The sequence below is a fragment of the Mya arenaria genome, chromosome 2 (genome assembly GCF_026914265.1).
Source record: "Mya arenaria isolate MELC-2E11 chromosome 2, ASM2691426v1".
Lineage (NCBI taxonomy): Eukaryota > Metazoa > Mollusca > Bivalvia > Myida > Myidae > Mya > Mya arenaria.
The window spans coordinates 69376126-69392176 of NC_069123.1; the positions used below are offsets into that span (position 1 = coordinate 69376126).

A 16051-nucleotide genomic window follows, 5' to 3' on the forward strand; every position below is an offset into this window, starting at 1 on the left:
GGTACAAAAATGGAAATTTGGCAGCATGAATCATTTTACACATAAACATCACTGATGTTCAATATTTGATTAAAAAGTTCATGCTAATGTTATGGTTTTAAGATTGAATACAGAAATGAAGCATGCGGAAGGATGACAACAAAATTGTACAATAGTTTTGTTTTTATAATACAAAAAAAAGTTGTTCGCAACCAATTACAAATAATTGCTTCATAAGAACTTAAATATATCAAGAAAAGAGAACTTAATGTTGTGTATGGAATTCATTCAGCACACTAATAAGAGGGTGAAAGTGAAAAGGTTGTATCTGCATTTGTATTTAATGTCACTTATAGCCTTTACGCCTTCACCCCTCGCTATGTTACCTTGCTCATGTGATCTTGTAAGGGCTGACAAAAAGCAGAGGCTTATCATATCCCACAATATCAGATAATGAGGGGAAAAAATGTACTGTGGTAGAAATAAACTTCTGTGGTATGATAATTGTTTGATGTGCACCATCAAATGTGAATGTCAAAAACAAGAAAATATTTATTAGATACTTGGAGTAGAATTTGTTCCTTACCAAGAGAGATAGGAGAGAAGATCTCGGACATGTTTTGAGTTTTTGTCATAATATCTTCCTGATTTGTTGAGATATCTAAAAATAAATTCTAAATATTTTTATATTAGAATATATTTCAAATAGTTTAAAGAAAAATTGAACAGTTCAATTTCCATTGAAATAATCATATTCAACAGAGCAAATATCTTGATTGTAATCACAATAAAACATGATGATCCCAAACATCTTACAATTTATATAAATCACCAATACTAATATGTCATTTAAAACAAGGCGAAAATTATGACTGTCCTGAGATCCACTCTCCAACTTGTAGCTATCTCCATAATTATGACCACTATGTTAAAAAAGATTTTCTGGACAATTTAGTTTTTACCAAATGCTTTAATATGGCAGTCAGATATTCCAGTTTAACCAGTCTGTTAAATCTAACAAGGCTGCAAAGTTCTATTGTGATCCATTACATTATTAATCAGTCATACCAAGGTAACAATTTTCCAGCAGCCTATTCTATCTCAATTTTATCTAAACAATATAAAATTTAAAGAGCATTGTTCGGCCAGAAAACCTATATCCATTTCATTTCCATTTTAGTTAAGTAAATTTCAGCTAATACCTAGCTCCAGGACATGTTCATTGCGGAAGTTGATGAGCTGGTCGTTGAGTATGCGGACCTCGTCCTGCAGGCTGTTATACTCGATCTCGCGTCGCCTTAACTCCTCCAGAAGCTGCTTGTTTGCCTTCTCCAGGCTGGTTAAGAGGAAAACATTCAGGTGCTGTTATATAGTTTATGCTCACTTGTTCAAACTACATGGAAAATGTAGTTGTAATTTACACACATGCTTTATGACATATTGAGGCATCATTAGTTTTCATCTCAGTTATATTAAGATAATACATCAAATAAAATCTCCTACAACATCCTTTTTTTCTAGTTATTTATATACCAATGCACACCCACCTTATGATGTTGTGCTGCGTCATGCTTTCCATGGTCTCTGTACTACGATCATCCATCGAGCTGTCATCTGACACAGGAGCCCCAGGGGAATGTTCCGGGGACTCCCCACATGGAATGAGGGTCAGTGGAGGGGGCTTCCTCCGATCTCTGGGTAGGCCCCCATCAGGCTCATCCATGAGGAACATGTCCTCTGACTCACTGCTGGTTTTCCGCATCTGCCCATCATCTGTGTCAGTTGTTATTGGCCTGTCATGGGCTACCTCAGGCGTGTTGTTTAATATTTGGTATGCATTCTGGTACTCCTGGGTGAACTGCAGACTTCTCTTCTGGGCCTCCAGGTACATGGCCGTGGAGATGTCCTTGCCCTTCATCACCTCCCACTCGTGCAATTTCCGTGCAAAGTCTGCAGTTACCTTATACTCTGTTAGTGGACCTAGGACTGGGTTTTTCAGCTTTGCCTCCATATCCGGCTGCGAAAGACGACCTTTCATCTTCTCTATCTTGGCTTCTCGTTCAAGAGCCTTCATTCTTTCCTTTTCAATCCTTATCCTTTCCTTCTCTAACTTTTGTTCTTCTCTTTCTACCCTTAGAATTTCCCGTTCACGCAATTTCTCCAGTTTTTCCCGTTCTTTTTCTTCCTTAGTTTTCTTACTCTTCGGCCTTTCCTTGAAGCTGGGTTTGTGTGGTTGAATGTCCTTGACGTCGCTTGGGGTGCTTGTTGTTCGTCGGTACTTCTGCCTCTCCCATTCCTCCATTTTGCGGGAAAAGCTGTCAGTGAGTTTGCGTTGCATCTCCTGAACGTTGATGGAGGGTCTGGCAGTCCCGGGCGGGGTTGTCACCTCCTCTGCCTCGTCTGATGAGCTCTCCGTCTCATGCTCCTGCTCTATCTGACTGTCTCGCTTCTTCTCAACCACTCCAGTTTCTGTGAATAACATCATCATTCACTTGAACAGTTCTTTTACAATCACATAGTCTTCCCAGTTTTTAGGCAATAACTTTTACGAGTTAACATTCTTACAATGATCAATCACAATTTTCATTCAGATGTAGAAAAATATGTGACAATCATGTTTCTAGTTTGATCCCTGTAAAGCATGTGATAAACAATACTTAGATTAAATTAAGACCTTTTAGCATGGGAAGAGAAAAACAAGAGGGCCTTGATGGCCCTAGATCACTCACCTGTAAAACGGTCTAAACTGTTGTGTTAACAAGGTTTTTCCATATTTGGATTCTGTGACCTAGTTTTTTACCCTGGATGACCAATACTTGATCTTGACTTAAAAATTATCATAAAAGCCTTTCTGACAAATTTCTAGGATATTAGGTTTTTCTATATTTGGGCTCTGCGACCTAGTTTTTGACCCATGATGACCCATATTCAAACTTGAGCTAGAAATCAACGCAACAACCTTCCTAACAAATTTCCAGGATATTTTGGCTGAAAATGTTACCTCTAGAGTGTTAACAAGGTTTTTCCATATTTGGGCTCTGTGACCTAGATTTTGACCCCAGACGACTCATATTTGAACTTGAGCTAGAAATCAACGAAACAACCTTTCTGACAAATTTCCAGGATATTTCAACTGAAAAATGTAGCCTCTAGAGTGTTATCAAGATTTTTATATTTTTGGGTCATGTGACCTAGTTTTTCATTCCAGATGACCCATATTCGAACTCATCCAAGTAATTACTGGGACAAACATCCTGACCAAGTTTCGTGACAATTGAGGCAAAAATGTGACCAATTAAGTGTTAACAAACCAAGTATGGACATTCATTGATCATAATAGCTCACCCTCAGCCTACAGCTTAAGTGAGCTAATAAAAGCCATCACAGAACAAAACAAAATAATGCCCTAGATTAATGCCATTAGTATATGACTTATTTTGCTGAATAAAAAGTTTGATCAAAATCCCTTTTATCTGAGGTGCTCTACAAATCTGAGAAAATCTCCATTTTCAGCTAGAACATCATGGCTTAGATACTGTGATTTGTTCAACATTGGCCTAAACATGTGACCTTGATCTTTGATATTGAGAACACAAATGTCATGCTTGACACGCATTCAAATTGAGCTAAACAAGTTTGTGAAATATTTTAAAATTTTAATATTTAACAAGGTCAGAATGACCTTGACCTTTGACCTACTGACCTAAAATGGTGTGAGTCATCTGTTGGTCATGGCCAACATTTCTAAAATGTTTGTGGCTATTTTGCCCATGTTATCTTCAGTTATTGCTCAGAAATAGAGGGGACAGACAAAAAGACAGACCGACGGTCCAAATACTATATGCAGCCCTTTGTGCGCATAAAAAACGTTAGGTAGGACTTTCACAATAATTACAGTTTTAGAAAGCTCTGTTTATATTATTCTCCAAGATAAACAGCCAATAAACAAGAATTAAGTGAAAACATTTGTGTACCTCTGATGGCCTTGAGTCGTTCCCATTCCTCGAGTTTCTTAAGAAACTCTGGTGACACACCTCCAGCACTTTCGTAGGACACGCTCTCTGATAACTCCGGAGACGGGTCTGTAACAGGGGAAAGTAACTCATGATGAGCAGAATTGTTGCAAGCAGGGGGAATAACTCATAATGAACATACAGGATTGTTGCAGGCAGGGGGAAATAACTCATAATGAACATACAGGATTGTTGCAAGCAGGGGAAATAACTCATGATAAACGTTCAGGATTGTAGCAAGCAGGGGAAATAAAGGAAGGAAATTAGTAGAGAACTGAGGAGTTATGAATACTGACTGTCCTCATCTAACGATCAAATAACGACTACATCTACAATCATATTTTCACCATCAGAAATAAACCTCCAGAAATATTTCATTTTATTGGTATAGTATCCAGACTTCAGAAAGAAATTGTATTACAGAATACTTAAAAACCCAATTTACGTCAATTTATTTCTAACCAATGATAAAACTACAGTCAATTACACTGACAATTTGTCTTCATCAGACGATTTCCATTCAGATAGGCAGCATCACATCACAGGGAGAACATAGAAATAAATCAAGAAAGGATTTTGTTATACTCATTGGTGCCATAAGGAATCAATCATTGAGATTTGATAATCTAGCTTTACAAGCAAAATTCGTTCAGAGTACATTGTATCACTGAAATGTCTCTTGTTGATATATATCGGGACTTATGCAGAAATGTTGGATGGCAAAGAGTCTTAAGAAATTATATGTGTCTAGAGTTATATGAAATTATATGTGTCTATGTCTAGACTTTTGACAGCAGGAAATAGATAAGTTTGACAGGATGTATATTTAATAAAAATATAAATGGTTCATGTCGCCCAGACTCCTGGTAATTAAAAAAGCTCAACTGAGATGATGGAGAACAATTTTGAATTAGCCTTGAAAATCCAGTATTGGTAAGAGTTGTGAAGGTTATCATAAAATCAACACTAAAATTAAGTGCTTTATGCAACAGAAATCACAAAGAGTACTGCAAGCAGATACAAAGATATTGTCCATTATTCTCAGACAGCCAAGGGTTGTAACTCATAGCAATTACATTAGCCAGAGTGATGGACCTTGCTACTAAAATTATGCTATGTCCTTTAAACAGGAGACTGATGAGTGATAAGTTTCATTGTAATATATTGAATAGTATTTGAGTTATGCCCAGGATTACACTAAGGCTATGAAAACATCTGTAAAACAGATGAGCAACAAATAGTATCAATGTTATATATGGAGTGCATCATGAGTACTGTAGTACCTTTAAAGAGTGTGGATGACCGCTTGCCTTTCAGTTCCTCCCAGGCCTGGAGTTTGCGTGTAAACTCATCTGACACCCCACCTGAAAACATGTCGGCAAAAGAATGTAAACAATGGCATACCATGTAAGAAGCTGGTCAAATAGCGATTGTTAATTAGGAGGGGCATTCAATATATCATGTAACTGCTCTTTGTATGTTTAAAATGTTCACTGTATGGCAAGTATCCCCCCTGCACAGATTACACACTTTTGAGGTCTTGCTATCCACAACCCTTACGATGCAAAGTAGTCTCCCTTTTGTATACTGTCAAGACACTGAAAAATGGCAGAACCCACAGCAATCCTAGTTGCATTGTGCTTACCTTTTTACACTCTCAACTACATGAAATTCAAATGCTCTCATTCAACATGGTTTCTATAGATATCATTGGTTAAAGTAAAAGATGATCTCAATTGCTGAGACAGGTACCATGCATCACATTACAGACATAACTGCATCGTAAAATACAAGACTCCTGCATATTAAAAATGAAATAATGAACTAAATTCATTCCTTAAAGATATTGGTGTAGTAAAACTTATACACACATATATATATATATATATATATATATATATATATATATATATATATATATATATATATATATATATATATATATATATATATATATGTGCGTATCTTAGATACTTATATTTGAGGTTTGAAAATGAAATGAATTTTTCACAAACATTTTCCATTTTAATAACCAGGCTGTGCATGTGAAATTAATTGGCATTTTTTTTTAGTCATTTACAAGTGAATTATATTTTCACAGTTAAATATTTATTGATTTTTTTATATATACATAAACAAGTTTACTAGATCACTGATTTATATTAATTACATCAACAAGAAAGCTTAAAAAAGCTACCAATATTGTTTTTTATTTTAAGTATGAATTTCAAAGAAAGGTGTATTTTTTAAGTTTTGAGCGAGTGTAGGCATTTTATTATGTTCATGTCCCATAATGCGTAATTTATCTGGATATCATTTTAAGCAATAGAGCTATTCAAAATTTATAACCTTTTTACATAAAAAACAGCAATTAGGAAAAAAAATAAATCTGAATTAATCTTACTTATGTCTAAATTTATTGAAAAAAAAGAACAACAACAACAAAAAACAAATAATTACAACAGAAAATGATCTCAACAAGACAATGTCATACAATAAAATATATATATTTTTTATTTCTACCTGTTTCAATTTCTTTGTACATATTGTTATCCGACACCCACAGGAAAACTTCATCATCACCAACATAATCGTAATCACTGTTTTCACTGTCATTTGATTTTTCTTTACATCCAAAACCACGAAACATGATTACTTTATTTCTCTTTTTTTTTATCAATCACAAACTCTTGGAGTGGTAAATATAATTTTCCCTTTTTACAAATCAGTTGACACAAGTCTTTTATACTTCTAACAATTTAGTATATCAAAGTAGCCCTTGTTTTTGTCTTAATTTTTCTTTATTTTCTTGAACTTTATTCAACAATGTGAGGTGATTTGCATGGTCACCACTGATAGGAAAACTCAGAAAACACTGAGAAATATGGAAGCAAATTCCAATACAGGCTTTTTTTGCAATGAAAGTATTCTAAACATTTATGGAACTTGGAGCTGTAACAGGGCTACAAGCTGCGGAACTTTCTAAAGAATCCTGCCCAGGAAAAGGATTTACACTGAATTTTATTGGCAACAACATTCTTTGGAAAGAATAATTATTAATTAAAGACTGGTTGAAAACGCTGCAAGGTGCAACTTTGAATCATGTACAGCCAAGTTTTAGCCATTCCTCTAAAAAGTTATACAAAGCTGAATCATAAATTGCTTTCAAACAATAGTTAATTCTATCTTTTACGCAAGTTATAATGTAGCTGATTTACAATTCCTAATAAACAGCTAACAACCAAAGCAAGTCAATATTGCTATTAAATATAACATCTCCTTCCCTTAGGCTGAGGTAAATTACAACCAGGAACAAAGAGTTTGATGCTAGTTAAGTGGAATTTCTTCTTGACACTATTATGTGACCTAGACCTTTAATACTATTAAAGTGACACTCTTATTCAAAATCAATACATACACATGTATAACAATCATCAATTTTGAGTGATACACCTTTAACTACTTACTTAATAATACATTTATGGAAAATATTAATTACTGATAACAAGATTGTAACAGTGTATTTAATAGCAGAAAGCACGAAAATATTAAATGATTGGTGAATGCTAACAGATTTACTGTGGTCTACTATAGTCTCATAAGGTAGAAATACTGCGTTTTATGCTGCTTTCTTTGAAATTAAACATGGTATCTTCCATAAGAACCATTGTTTTCAACATCTATTCATCCATTTTGGAATATTAAAACAATATCATTAATTGTGGTGAGTTTTATTTGGGAGTAAGAGTGCATCTTTAAAGAATTGGATGCTGCACATTACATGTTGTGTATTGTATCACAAATCAGATTCTATCATTGTTTCAAAGTGACCTTGCCTTACAATCAGTTATGTACAATAAACATTTCTAGAATTCTATAAGTAAAGGGCAGTAACTCTTGAGAGACAAGAACAAATTGGCTGGTTACCAAACATGTCTAAGATCCATTCTGACTAAATTTGGTCATGATTGGACAAAAGGTTCTTAAATTATTTATCGTTCTCCGTGCACCCAGACTTCACCACATCTTAGTTTTTTTAATGGGTGTAAAAAATCATGAAAAATATGTGTCATAAGAATCACTTCTGTGAAATTATTTTTAAATCGGTACAGCCGATTCTGAGGAGATGATTTACAAATTTGTTTACATAAACATATATTGTGATAAGTAGCCCTGCCTGGCAGCTATGTTATTTAGGAATCAACATGGTTGAAGGAATTTATTACAGGGTCACCTAAGGAGCATTTTTGTGAAATAATGTTGGGATTGGGCCAATTGTTTCCATGAAAAAGAATTTTAAAGTTTTCCTTTTGGTTGCCATGGCAAGCAGAGTTCAACATGAAACAATTTTTATTGAAGGAATCTGGAAGAAGACCACCAAGGAAGATTACTGCGAAGTTTAGTAGAAATTGTCATAGTGGTTTAGGAGGAAAAGTTGTTTGAAAGAAAATGTTGATTTTTTTTGTCAAGGTGATTAAATCATTGAATGAGCAAAATAAGTTGCCTGGTTTGTGCTTGTCCATCCTATTATATACTATTAATAGAGGCTTGTTTGGCTCAAAACCCTATTATCTGATTAAAGCCACAATGATCTTGACTAGAATTTGACCTGATGAAGTTGATGATGTATAAGATAGCCTTAGCCCCAGTTTTACTGCTTGGTCTGAAATGATGTTTGAAAGTTGTTTCTGATAAAAACTGAAAACAACAACAATATTTAGTCACAAACAGCAATCTGTATCAAAAGGGATAACTGGTTCCTACAGACCAAAAAATAGGTAAGCATACTTTGTTATCTGTTTTCTTTTACAGCATAATCTGGGATCAACAAAAAACTCAAAAAGTATCATAATTCAGTAGCAAATGTAGTTTTACAGTGATTCAGGAAGATAATTGTTCAAACCATTTCATAAATGCAGAATTATCATTTATTATGATCAACAACGGGCAATGTGGAACATGTATTCTTTGCATTGATTGTACTGTTTGGAGAAGAACTATAGGTTATAAAACTTGTCAAATATTTTTACCAAATGTCATGGAGATAGGATGACGAGGTTGCCTTTTTCCTGATGACCTAGACTTTAACCTTAGGCGACCCATATTCAAAATTGTTCAAGACAATAGTAGACAAGTATTCAAAATTTCAAAACAATTTGATTAGAACTATTGAATTTATGAATGGAATATAAACTAAACACAGAATTTTTAGCGATATACTCCCACTCATCCCATGCAATACCCAACCTGTAACCCATGATTTATTGGCTTCGAGCCTTAAATTGAATATTGTATTTCTTACTATGTAACTCTCAGTATAAATTTTGAATTTTATAAAATGTGCATAAATTATAACGGGATATTTTTCTAAACTCTTATATGCTTTGGATGTAAGTTATGATATACTAGTGATAAAATACAAACAATCTACTTACTGTGATACTAATTTAAAGGGATATGATTATATTCATGAGTGGTCTTAATTATTTTTATGTAAGTTAAAATGCCTCTGTATGTCATGGCACCAACATTAAGGACCTCAATGGAATTAAGGGTTCTCTGTGACCCTTTTTTTGAGTTATCCTTGGTGCTAGTGTGCAGGGCATGGACCAATCATACATGTATGTAAAAAATTTTTATTTACTTTACATGTTGTTTTGATTGTCCATGTTATCATTGCTGAAATAAATCTATTTAGTTCAAGATTGTGTTGGAGGTCTGTACAAGATTAAAGATATTGCTCCTCAATGCTGACTGTGAAACAATTTACAACACCAAACACTATGGCACTCGAAAAACAAAATGAAAAATATTCTAATTTCAAGAGCAGTCTAAAGGGAGGCAAAAATGTAACTGAAAAATACATTTACAGCAGTTCATTCCCTTGGTTATGAAACACTAGCCTAAATATAATTTGGATAGCATACATGTAGCTTGAGTATTATAAACTTGTTTACAAAAAAAACAAAACATCAAAGACATAATCTACACTTGACCTGTAACTTGTAACACCTATAAGACACCTCACCTTGGTACCTCCTATTTTTTCTTGAAGTCACTATAATAGAAAGTGGCATAACCTTGCAAGAATTTTACATTTGTCTTAAATACAAGGTTTTGGGAAGACTTAAAGGTATACAATAGTTGAATGTACTGTGATGAATGACTTCCAGACAAAACAATATTTCACTGTAAGTCTTGCTCAAGTTTTTATGCAAAAATTCAAGGATTTGCTATAACAAAATTAGACCACCAGGAAAGCAGGTAACTTGGGCAGAAACAAGAACAATGCCCATAATCAAAATCAGTGACAGATGATTTAATAAACAAGATTATAACTGAAAGTGACGAATGCTCCCAAAAGTCATCAGACATGTATTGGTAGAAAATAAATGGTTGTAGTATTATTAAAGACAGGTTAAACAAATTTATAACAAGCCAAACAATTGGCAAGTTTGGGGATTTTTTACAATAGAATTTAAGAAATGGCATAAAAGAATACAGCAATACATATAGCCCGGAATTAACATAACTGGGTTTTCCCATGCCGGTACAAATAAAAGGTGAATTTCTAGCTATTGAAATGCATGTAACAGTCCAATGACTCTATTGTTTCTGAAGTAACGTGTATATATTACAACGGTTTAATTTTGTTTGTACCGGAGGATTAAGTTGGGAAAACCAGAATAGCTATAATTCCGGGCTACAACTATTGTAGTGCGCAGAAATATCGGTAGAAGAGGAATGCTTATAGCATACACAAGGAACTTCAACTGAAATATGGACAAATTAGAGAACAGTAATAAACAGTAGATTTCAAGAAATGAAGCAAAATGGTGACCAGCAATGATGTCTTTAAGTTATATATAGAATCAAGAAAAAAAATCTATGAAATAAATATGGTTCCTGTGCATGCACTTCTGAAGTGATTACCTTAAAGACTTTTTGAGAGAAGTTTATGGTACTGACACACTTGAGGTATGAAAAGGTTCATGAGTCTAAAATTACCAAATACAGAGCTATGCTTCTTCACAGTGCACTGCACTTCTCCTCAATACAATCAATTTGTATATGAAAAAAATAAGTAAAAAAGAAATATGGGAAAGAAGAGATAATTCAGTAAATATTGAAGGAAGTCTTAACGCCCTTGTAAACTGCACTTCCCTTCATTGCTATCCATCTATATTCAAAGTTCCATGTAAATCCATTCCATACCTTTTGCGTATGTTTTGGACATTAGCAGCTTCCTTATTAATGCAAACTGTAATGTCAAAGGGGGGAGGGGGGGATGATTCAGCTAAAAATAAAGGTAGGATTATCGCGCGCTGAACTTGTGCATATTGCCCTCTTTCTATGTGTTTTATGTTTCAGTGAAATACAACGAGTAGGTTTTATTGTATCTTCCTTCCACGGATGTGATGGACAGATGGACTGTATGAGTGACGGACACAGAGGCGATTACATAATGATCTTGCCTTGTCTCCCTTGTTCTTTAGGGAGCATATAAATCTAAATTAATCAAGTCTATAATAGTACATTAATTTTTATGAGTCAAATACAATTTCTATAAGTAATGTCTATCCAGATAGATGCATCATTTTATAGCTTGAAGAAGAAATTTCAACAATAAATCATGTGAAATAAGTTACAGCTGCATGACCACATTTAAATATCAGATCTTTTTTATTGATATTTTGGAAAACAAGATTTTTTAAATATAGAAGCTAATAACTACAACTGAGAGGGGATATGATCATAAATGAATCTAATATTAAATTGAGACCCCCCCCCCCCCAGTAATCAAAGCAATCACCATTAGACAGTGCCACCCTGGAGCCAGGAGATTATTTATCTCTAGAGTGGGTTATTGTTCCCATCATCCTTTTGTGACCTTAGCCAACCTCTACACCAGGGCTGGTATTTATAAAGCATCTTCAGTCATTTACTAACTTAAGTCACTTTCCTAATTAATTTAAGTATCTCATTGGTCATGTGATATAAAAAAAAACTTTATTGACCTTATACATTCCTATGAATTGACTAAGAAAAAATTTAAGTTATGAAATGACTTAAGATGCTTTATGTATACGGCCCCTGCACACCTTCATGTAATCTATACAGGCTTTATAGCCTGAGCCCTAGGCATGCCGGCCCCTGCACACCTCCATGGAGTCTATACAGGCTTTATAGCTTTATAGCGGGAGCCCTAGGCATGCCGGCCCCTGCACACCTTCATGGAGTCTATACTGGCTTTATAGATTTATAGCCTGAGCCCTAGGCATGCCGGCCCCTGCACACCTTCATGGAGTCTATACAGGCTTTATAGATTTATAGCCTGAGCCCTAGGCATGCCGGCCCCTGCACACCTTCATGGAATCTATACAGGCTTTATAGATTTATAGCCTGAGCCCTAGGCATGCCAGCCCCTGCACACCTTCATGGAATCTATACAGGCTTTATAGATTTATAGCCTGAGCCCTAGGCATGCCCGCCCCTGCACACCTTCATGGAGTCTATACAGGCTTTATAGATTTATAGCCTGAGCCCTAGGCATGCCGGCCCCTGCACACCTTCATGGAGATTATACAGGCTTTATAGATTTATGGCCTGAGCCCTAGGCATGCCGGCCCCTGCACACCTTCAAGTAGTCTATACAGGCTTTATAGATTTATGGCCTGAGCCCTAGGAATGCCGGCCCTGCACACCTTCATGGAGTCTGTACAGGCTTTATAGATTTATAGCCTGAGCCCTAGGCATGCCGGCCCCTGCACACCTTCATGGAGTCTATACTGGCTTTATAGATTTATAGCCTGAGCCCTAGGCATGCCGGCCCCTGCACACCTTCATGGAGTCTATACAGGCTTTATAGATTTATAGCCTGAGCCCTAGGCCTGCTGGCCCCTGCCCACCTTCATGGAGTCTATACTGGCTTTATAGATTTATGGCCTGAGCCCTAGGCATGCCGGCCCCTGCACACCTTCATGGAGTCTATACAGGCTTTATAGATTTATAGCCTGAGCCCTAGGCATGCCAGCCCCTGCACACCTTCATGGAGTCTATACTGGCTTTATAGATTTATAGCGGGAGCCCTAGGCATGCCGGCCCCTGCACACCTTCATGGAGTCTATACTGGCTTTATAGATTTATAGCCTGAGCCCTAGGCATGCCCGCCCCTGCACACCTTCATGGAGTCTATACAGGCTTTATAGATTTATAGCCTGAGCCCTAGGCATGCCAGCCCCTGCACACCTTCATGGAGTCTATACTGGCTTTATAGATTTATAGCGGGAGCCCTAGGCATGCCGGCCCCTGCACACCTTCATGGAGTCTATACAGGCTTTATAGATTTATAGCCTGAGCCCTAGGCATGCCCGCCCCTGCACACCTTCATGGAGTCTATACAGGCTTTATAGATTTATAGCGGGAGCCCTAGGCATGCCGGCCCCTGCACACCTTCATGGAGTCTATACAGGCTTTATAGATTTATAGCCTGAGCTCTAGGCATGCCGGCCCCTGCACACCTTCATGGAGTCTATACAGGCTTTATAGATTTATAGCCTGAGCCCTAGGCATGCCGGCCCCTGCACACCTTCATGGAGTCTATACTGGCTTTATAGATTTATAGCCTGAGCCCTAGGCATGCCGGCCCCTGCACACCTTCATGGAGTCTATACAGGCTTTATAGATTTATAGCCTGAGCTCTAGGCATGCCGGCCCCTGCACACCTCCATGGAGTCTATACAGGCTTTATAGATTTATAGCCTGAGCCCTAGGCATGCCGGCCCCTGCACACCTTCATGGAGTCTATACCGGCTTTATAGATTTATAACCTGAGCCCTAGGCCTGCTGTGCCGTCCAGATATGAGTTGAATTTTAGCCCCGATTGCGCATGACTTAATGGCAGAAAATTGGCAAAATAATAATTGCCAAGTTCTTTGTTACGAGTGCTGACAATCACCCTAGGGCAGCAATAAAAATACTGGCCCTAGTGCAACTACAGGAATGTGAATAGCAATGATTTGGGTACTAATTAAGAAGATTAACAATTGCTCAAACATCTGTAACAATCCTCAATAACTAGCAAATCAAATGGTAGAACAGTACTGTCCTTTTGTACTGAATCTACATCTAATTAGTCATTATCGGTTACAAATGCTTACCAAATGACCGTAAGACAATGCCTGATTGAGTTACGACTCCATTAAGGTGCTACAAGTTAAAAAGGTCATAGCAGCACCATGACAATTTGAATATCCTTATAAACCAGAATCCCCATAGACTGTCACATTTAGCCAGGATACTGTTACGATGTGTTTAAATGTGTCGATCGTTGCCTAAACAGTGATAGTGAGAGCAAGGCCTGAGTTGTAGAGGTGCTTGAGCCAGAGTGGTCAAATAGCATGAGTGGTCAAATAGCAAGTGATAAAATAGCCATAGTGGTCAAAACGCCAGAGTGGACAAACAGCCAGAGTGGACAAACAGCCAAGGTGGACAAATAGCCACAGTTATCAAATAACCACAGTTATTAAACTTGCTACCTTGCTATCGTGTGGTCAGTCACCCATTTTAACGGGAATGATTTGAAAGGATACATGAACAATTTAACCACTTGTACAATATAACCAAAGTTATGTGCCTAAGGCCAAGACAATTCCTAGACTACTTTTTTTTGAAAAACAGACAAGCTCAATATGTATTTATTGTATTTAACCTACTACACGTAGAAATCAGTGTTTTCTTAGCCTATAAAGTACTATACAGCTGTAAGAAACATCAGCGTGTGCATTCAGCCAGACAGAAAGTACAGGTATTGCCACCATTTCTGTTGCCATGGAAACCACAAAGCCAAGTGTTACAAGCAAGTATCCAGGTTACATACAACATTACTTGTGGAATTTCTAAAATATGTAAACAAAAACTCTTTTTTGGATCAAATGTACATCTAGGACATTGTAGGTTTACTTGGCTCTTTATAACTTAATATCATCAGTCCACAGAATTACGGAAGAATATAATACCACATACATAACCACATACCACCATCATTTATAACTGGTACTTATACATTGCTTACATATATCAAACCATTAAATACAGATTTATTTTGTAAGATTAGCTAGAAATGTGTCCAAAGGACAAGGACAGCTCCACAGTCATATAATTTATGTGCCACAAAGTTAATTCATGATCAGTGCAACAGAAATTGTTAATGAGCATTAGACTGTTATAAGTATTATTCATGAAGAAAAAACGACATGCCATAATTCTGGAAACAATGTATGCAGCACAAAACCCTTCAAGTAGGCAAATTCTCTAAAAATTGTATGAGAAGTTTTAAAGGGGCTGTACTCCGTATGATGAAGTACCACATATTTTACAATTTAATTTATTTTTCGCAGTTTTTCGTATTTTTCCATTAATTTTTTTTAATAGGTATGTCTACCTAATAGAATTCATTCCTTATGCGTGATTGGCTAGTCGATGTTATCACATGATATAACCAAGTTAGGTATATTGCTTAAATATTTCAACTGTATACAGTGGATACAACACTGGACTGCAATTTGGCGACACCGGTTCAAACCCGGTCTCCGACTTGATTTTTTTTTACATTTTGGTATTTTTTTTTATAATTATGATATCAAAGAGTAAACATTTTATTAAATTATTGTCCTGAGATTCATTACAGAAAAAAACTTTTTTTGGTGTCAACCTGGTGTACAGACCCTTTAACACATGCTTTTTTACAATATCCTTAAAAGATGAAAAAAAGTTTCAATGGACCAAAATGACTCCTCAAAATGTACAAATCATTTCTTCACAATCATCTGCAATTCTTAAAAAGTCGAGAAATTTGACAAATGGTCATAATTCTGGTTGTTATGGACACACACAAATCTTTCATTTACAAGCATCTTCAATGCAGCATATGTAACATAGCAATGTTTCATCAAGAACTCAATGATGATTTAATAAGTAGAGAGGCTTTTAACAGGCAATACAACAGTTAATGCCAGAAAATTTCTCCTAGGTATCACTCCAAGATTCTTGTAGAAATG

At 36.1% G+C, this 16051-nt stretch overlaps 1 protein-coding gene across 5 annotated transcripts in view; it reads right to left on the reverse strand.

Moving 5' to 3' along the window:
- Positions 1–16051, reverse strand: part of LOC128205504 (uncharacterized) — a 115030-nt gene that overhangs the window by 14356 nt on the left and 84623 nt on the right. For 4 of the 5 annotated variants that reach the window (XM_052907222.1, XM_052907213.1, XM_052907229.1 and 1 more), the window contains 5 exons: positions 5276–5356; positions 3954–4061; positions 1527–2448; positions 1182–1315; positions 566–640 (listed from right to left, as the gene is read on the reverse strand). In XM_052907222.1, coding sequence (XP_052763182.1) covers positions 566–640; positions 1182–1315; positions 1527–2448; positions 3954–4061; positions 5276–5356 — 1320 coding nt within the window. The remainder of the gene's footprint in view (positions 1–565; positions 641–1181; positions 1316–1526; positions 2449–3953; positions 4062–5275; positions 5357–16051) is intronic. The other variant, XM_052907240.1, reaches the window with a different exon arrangement.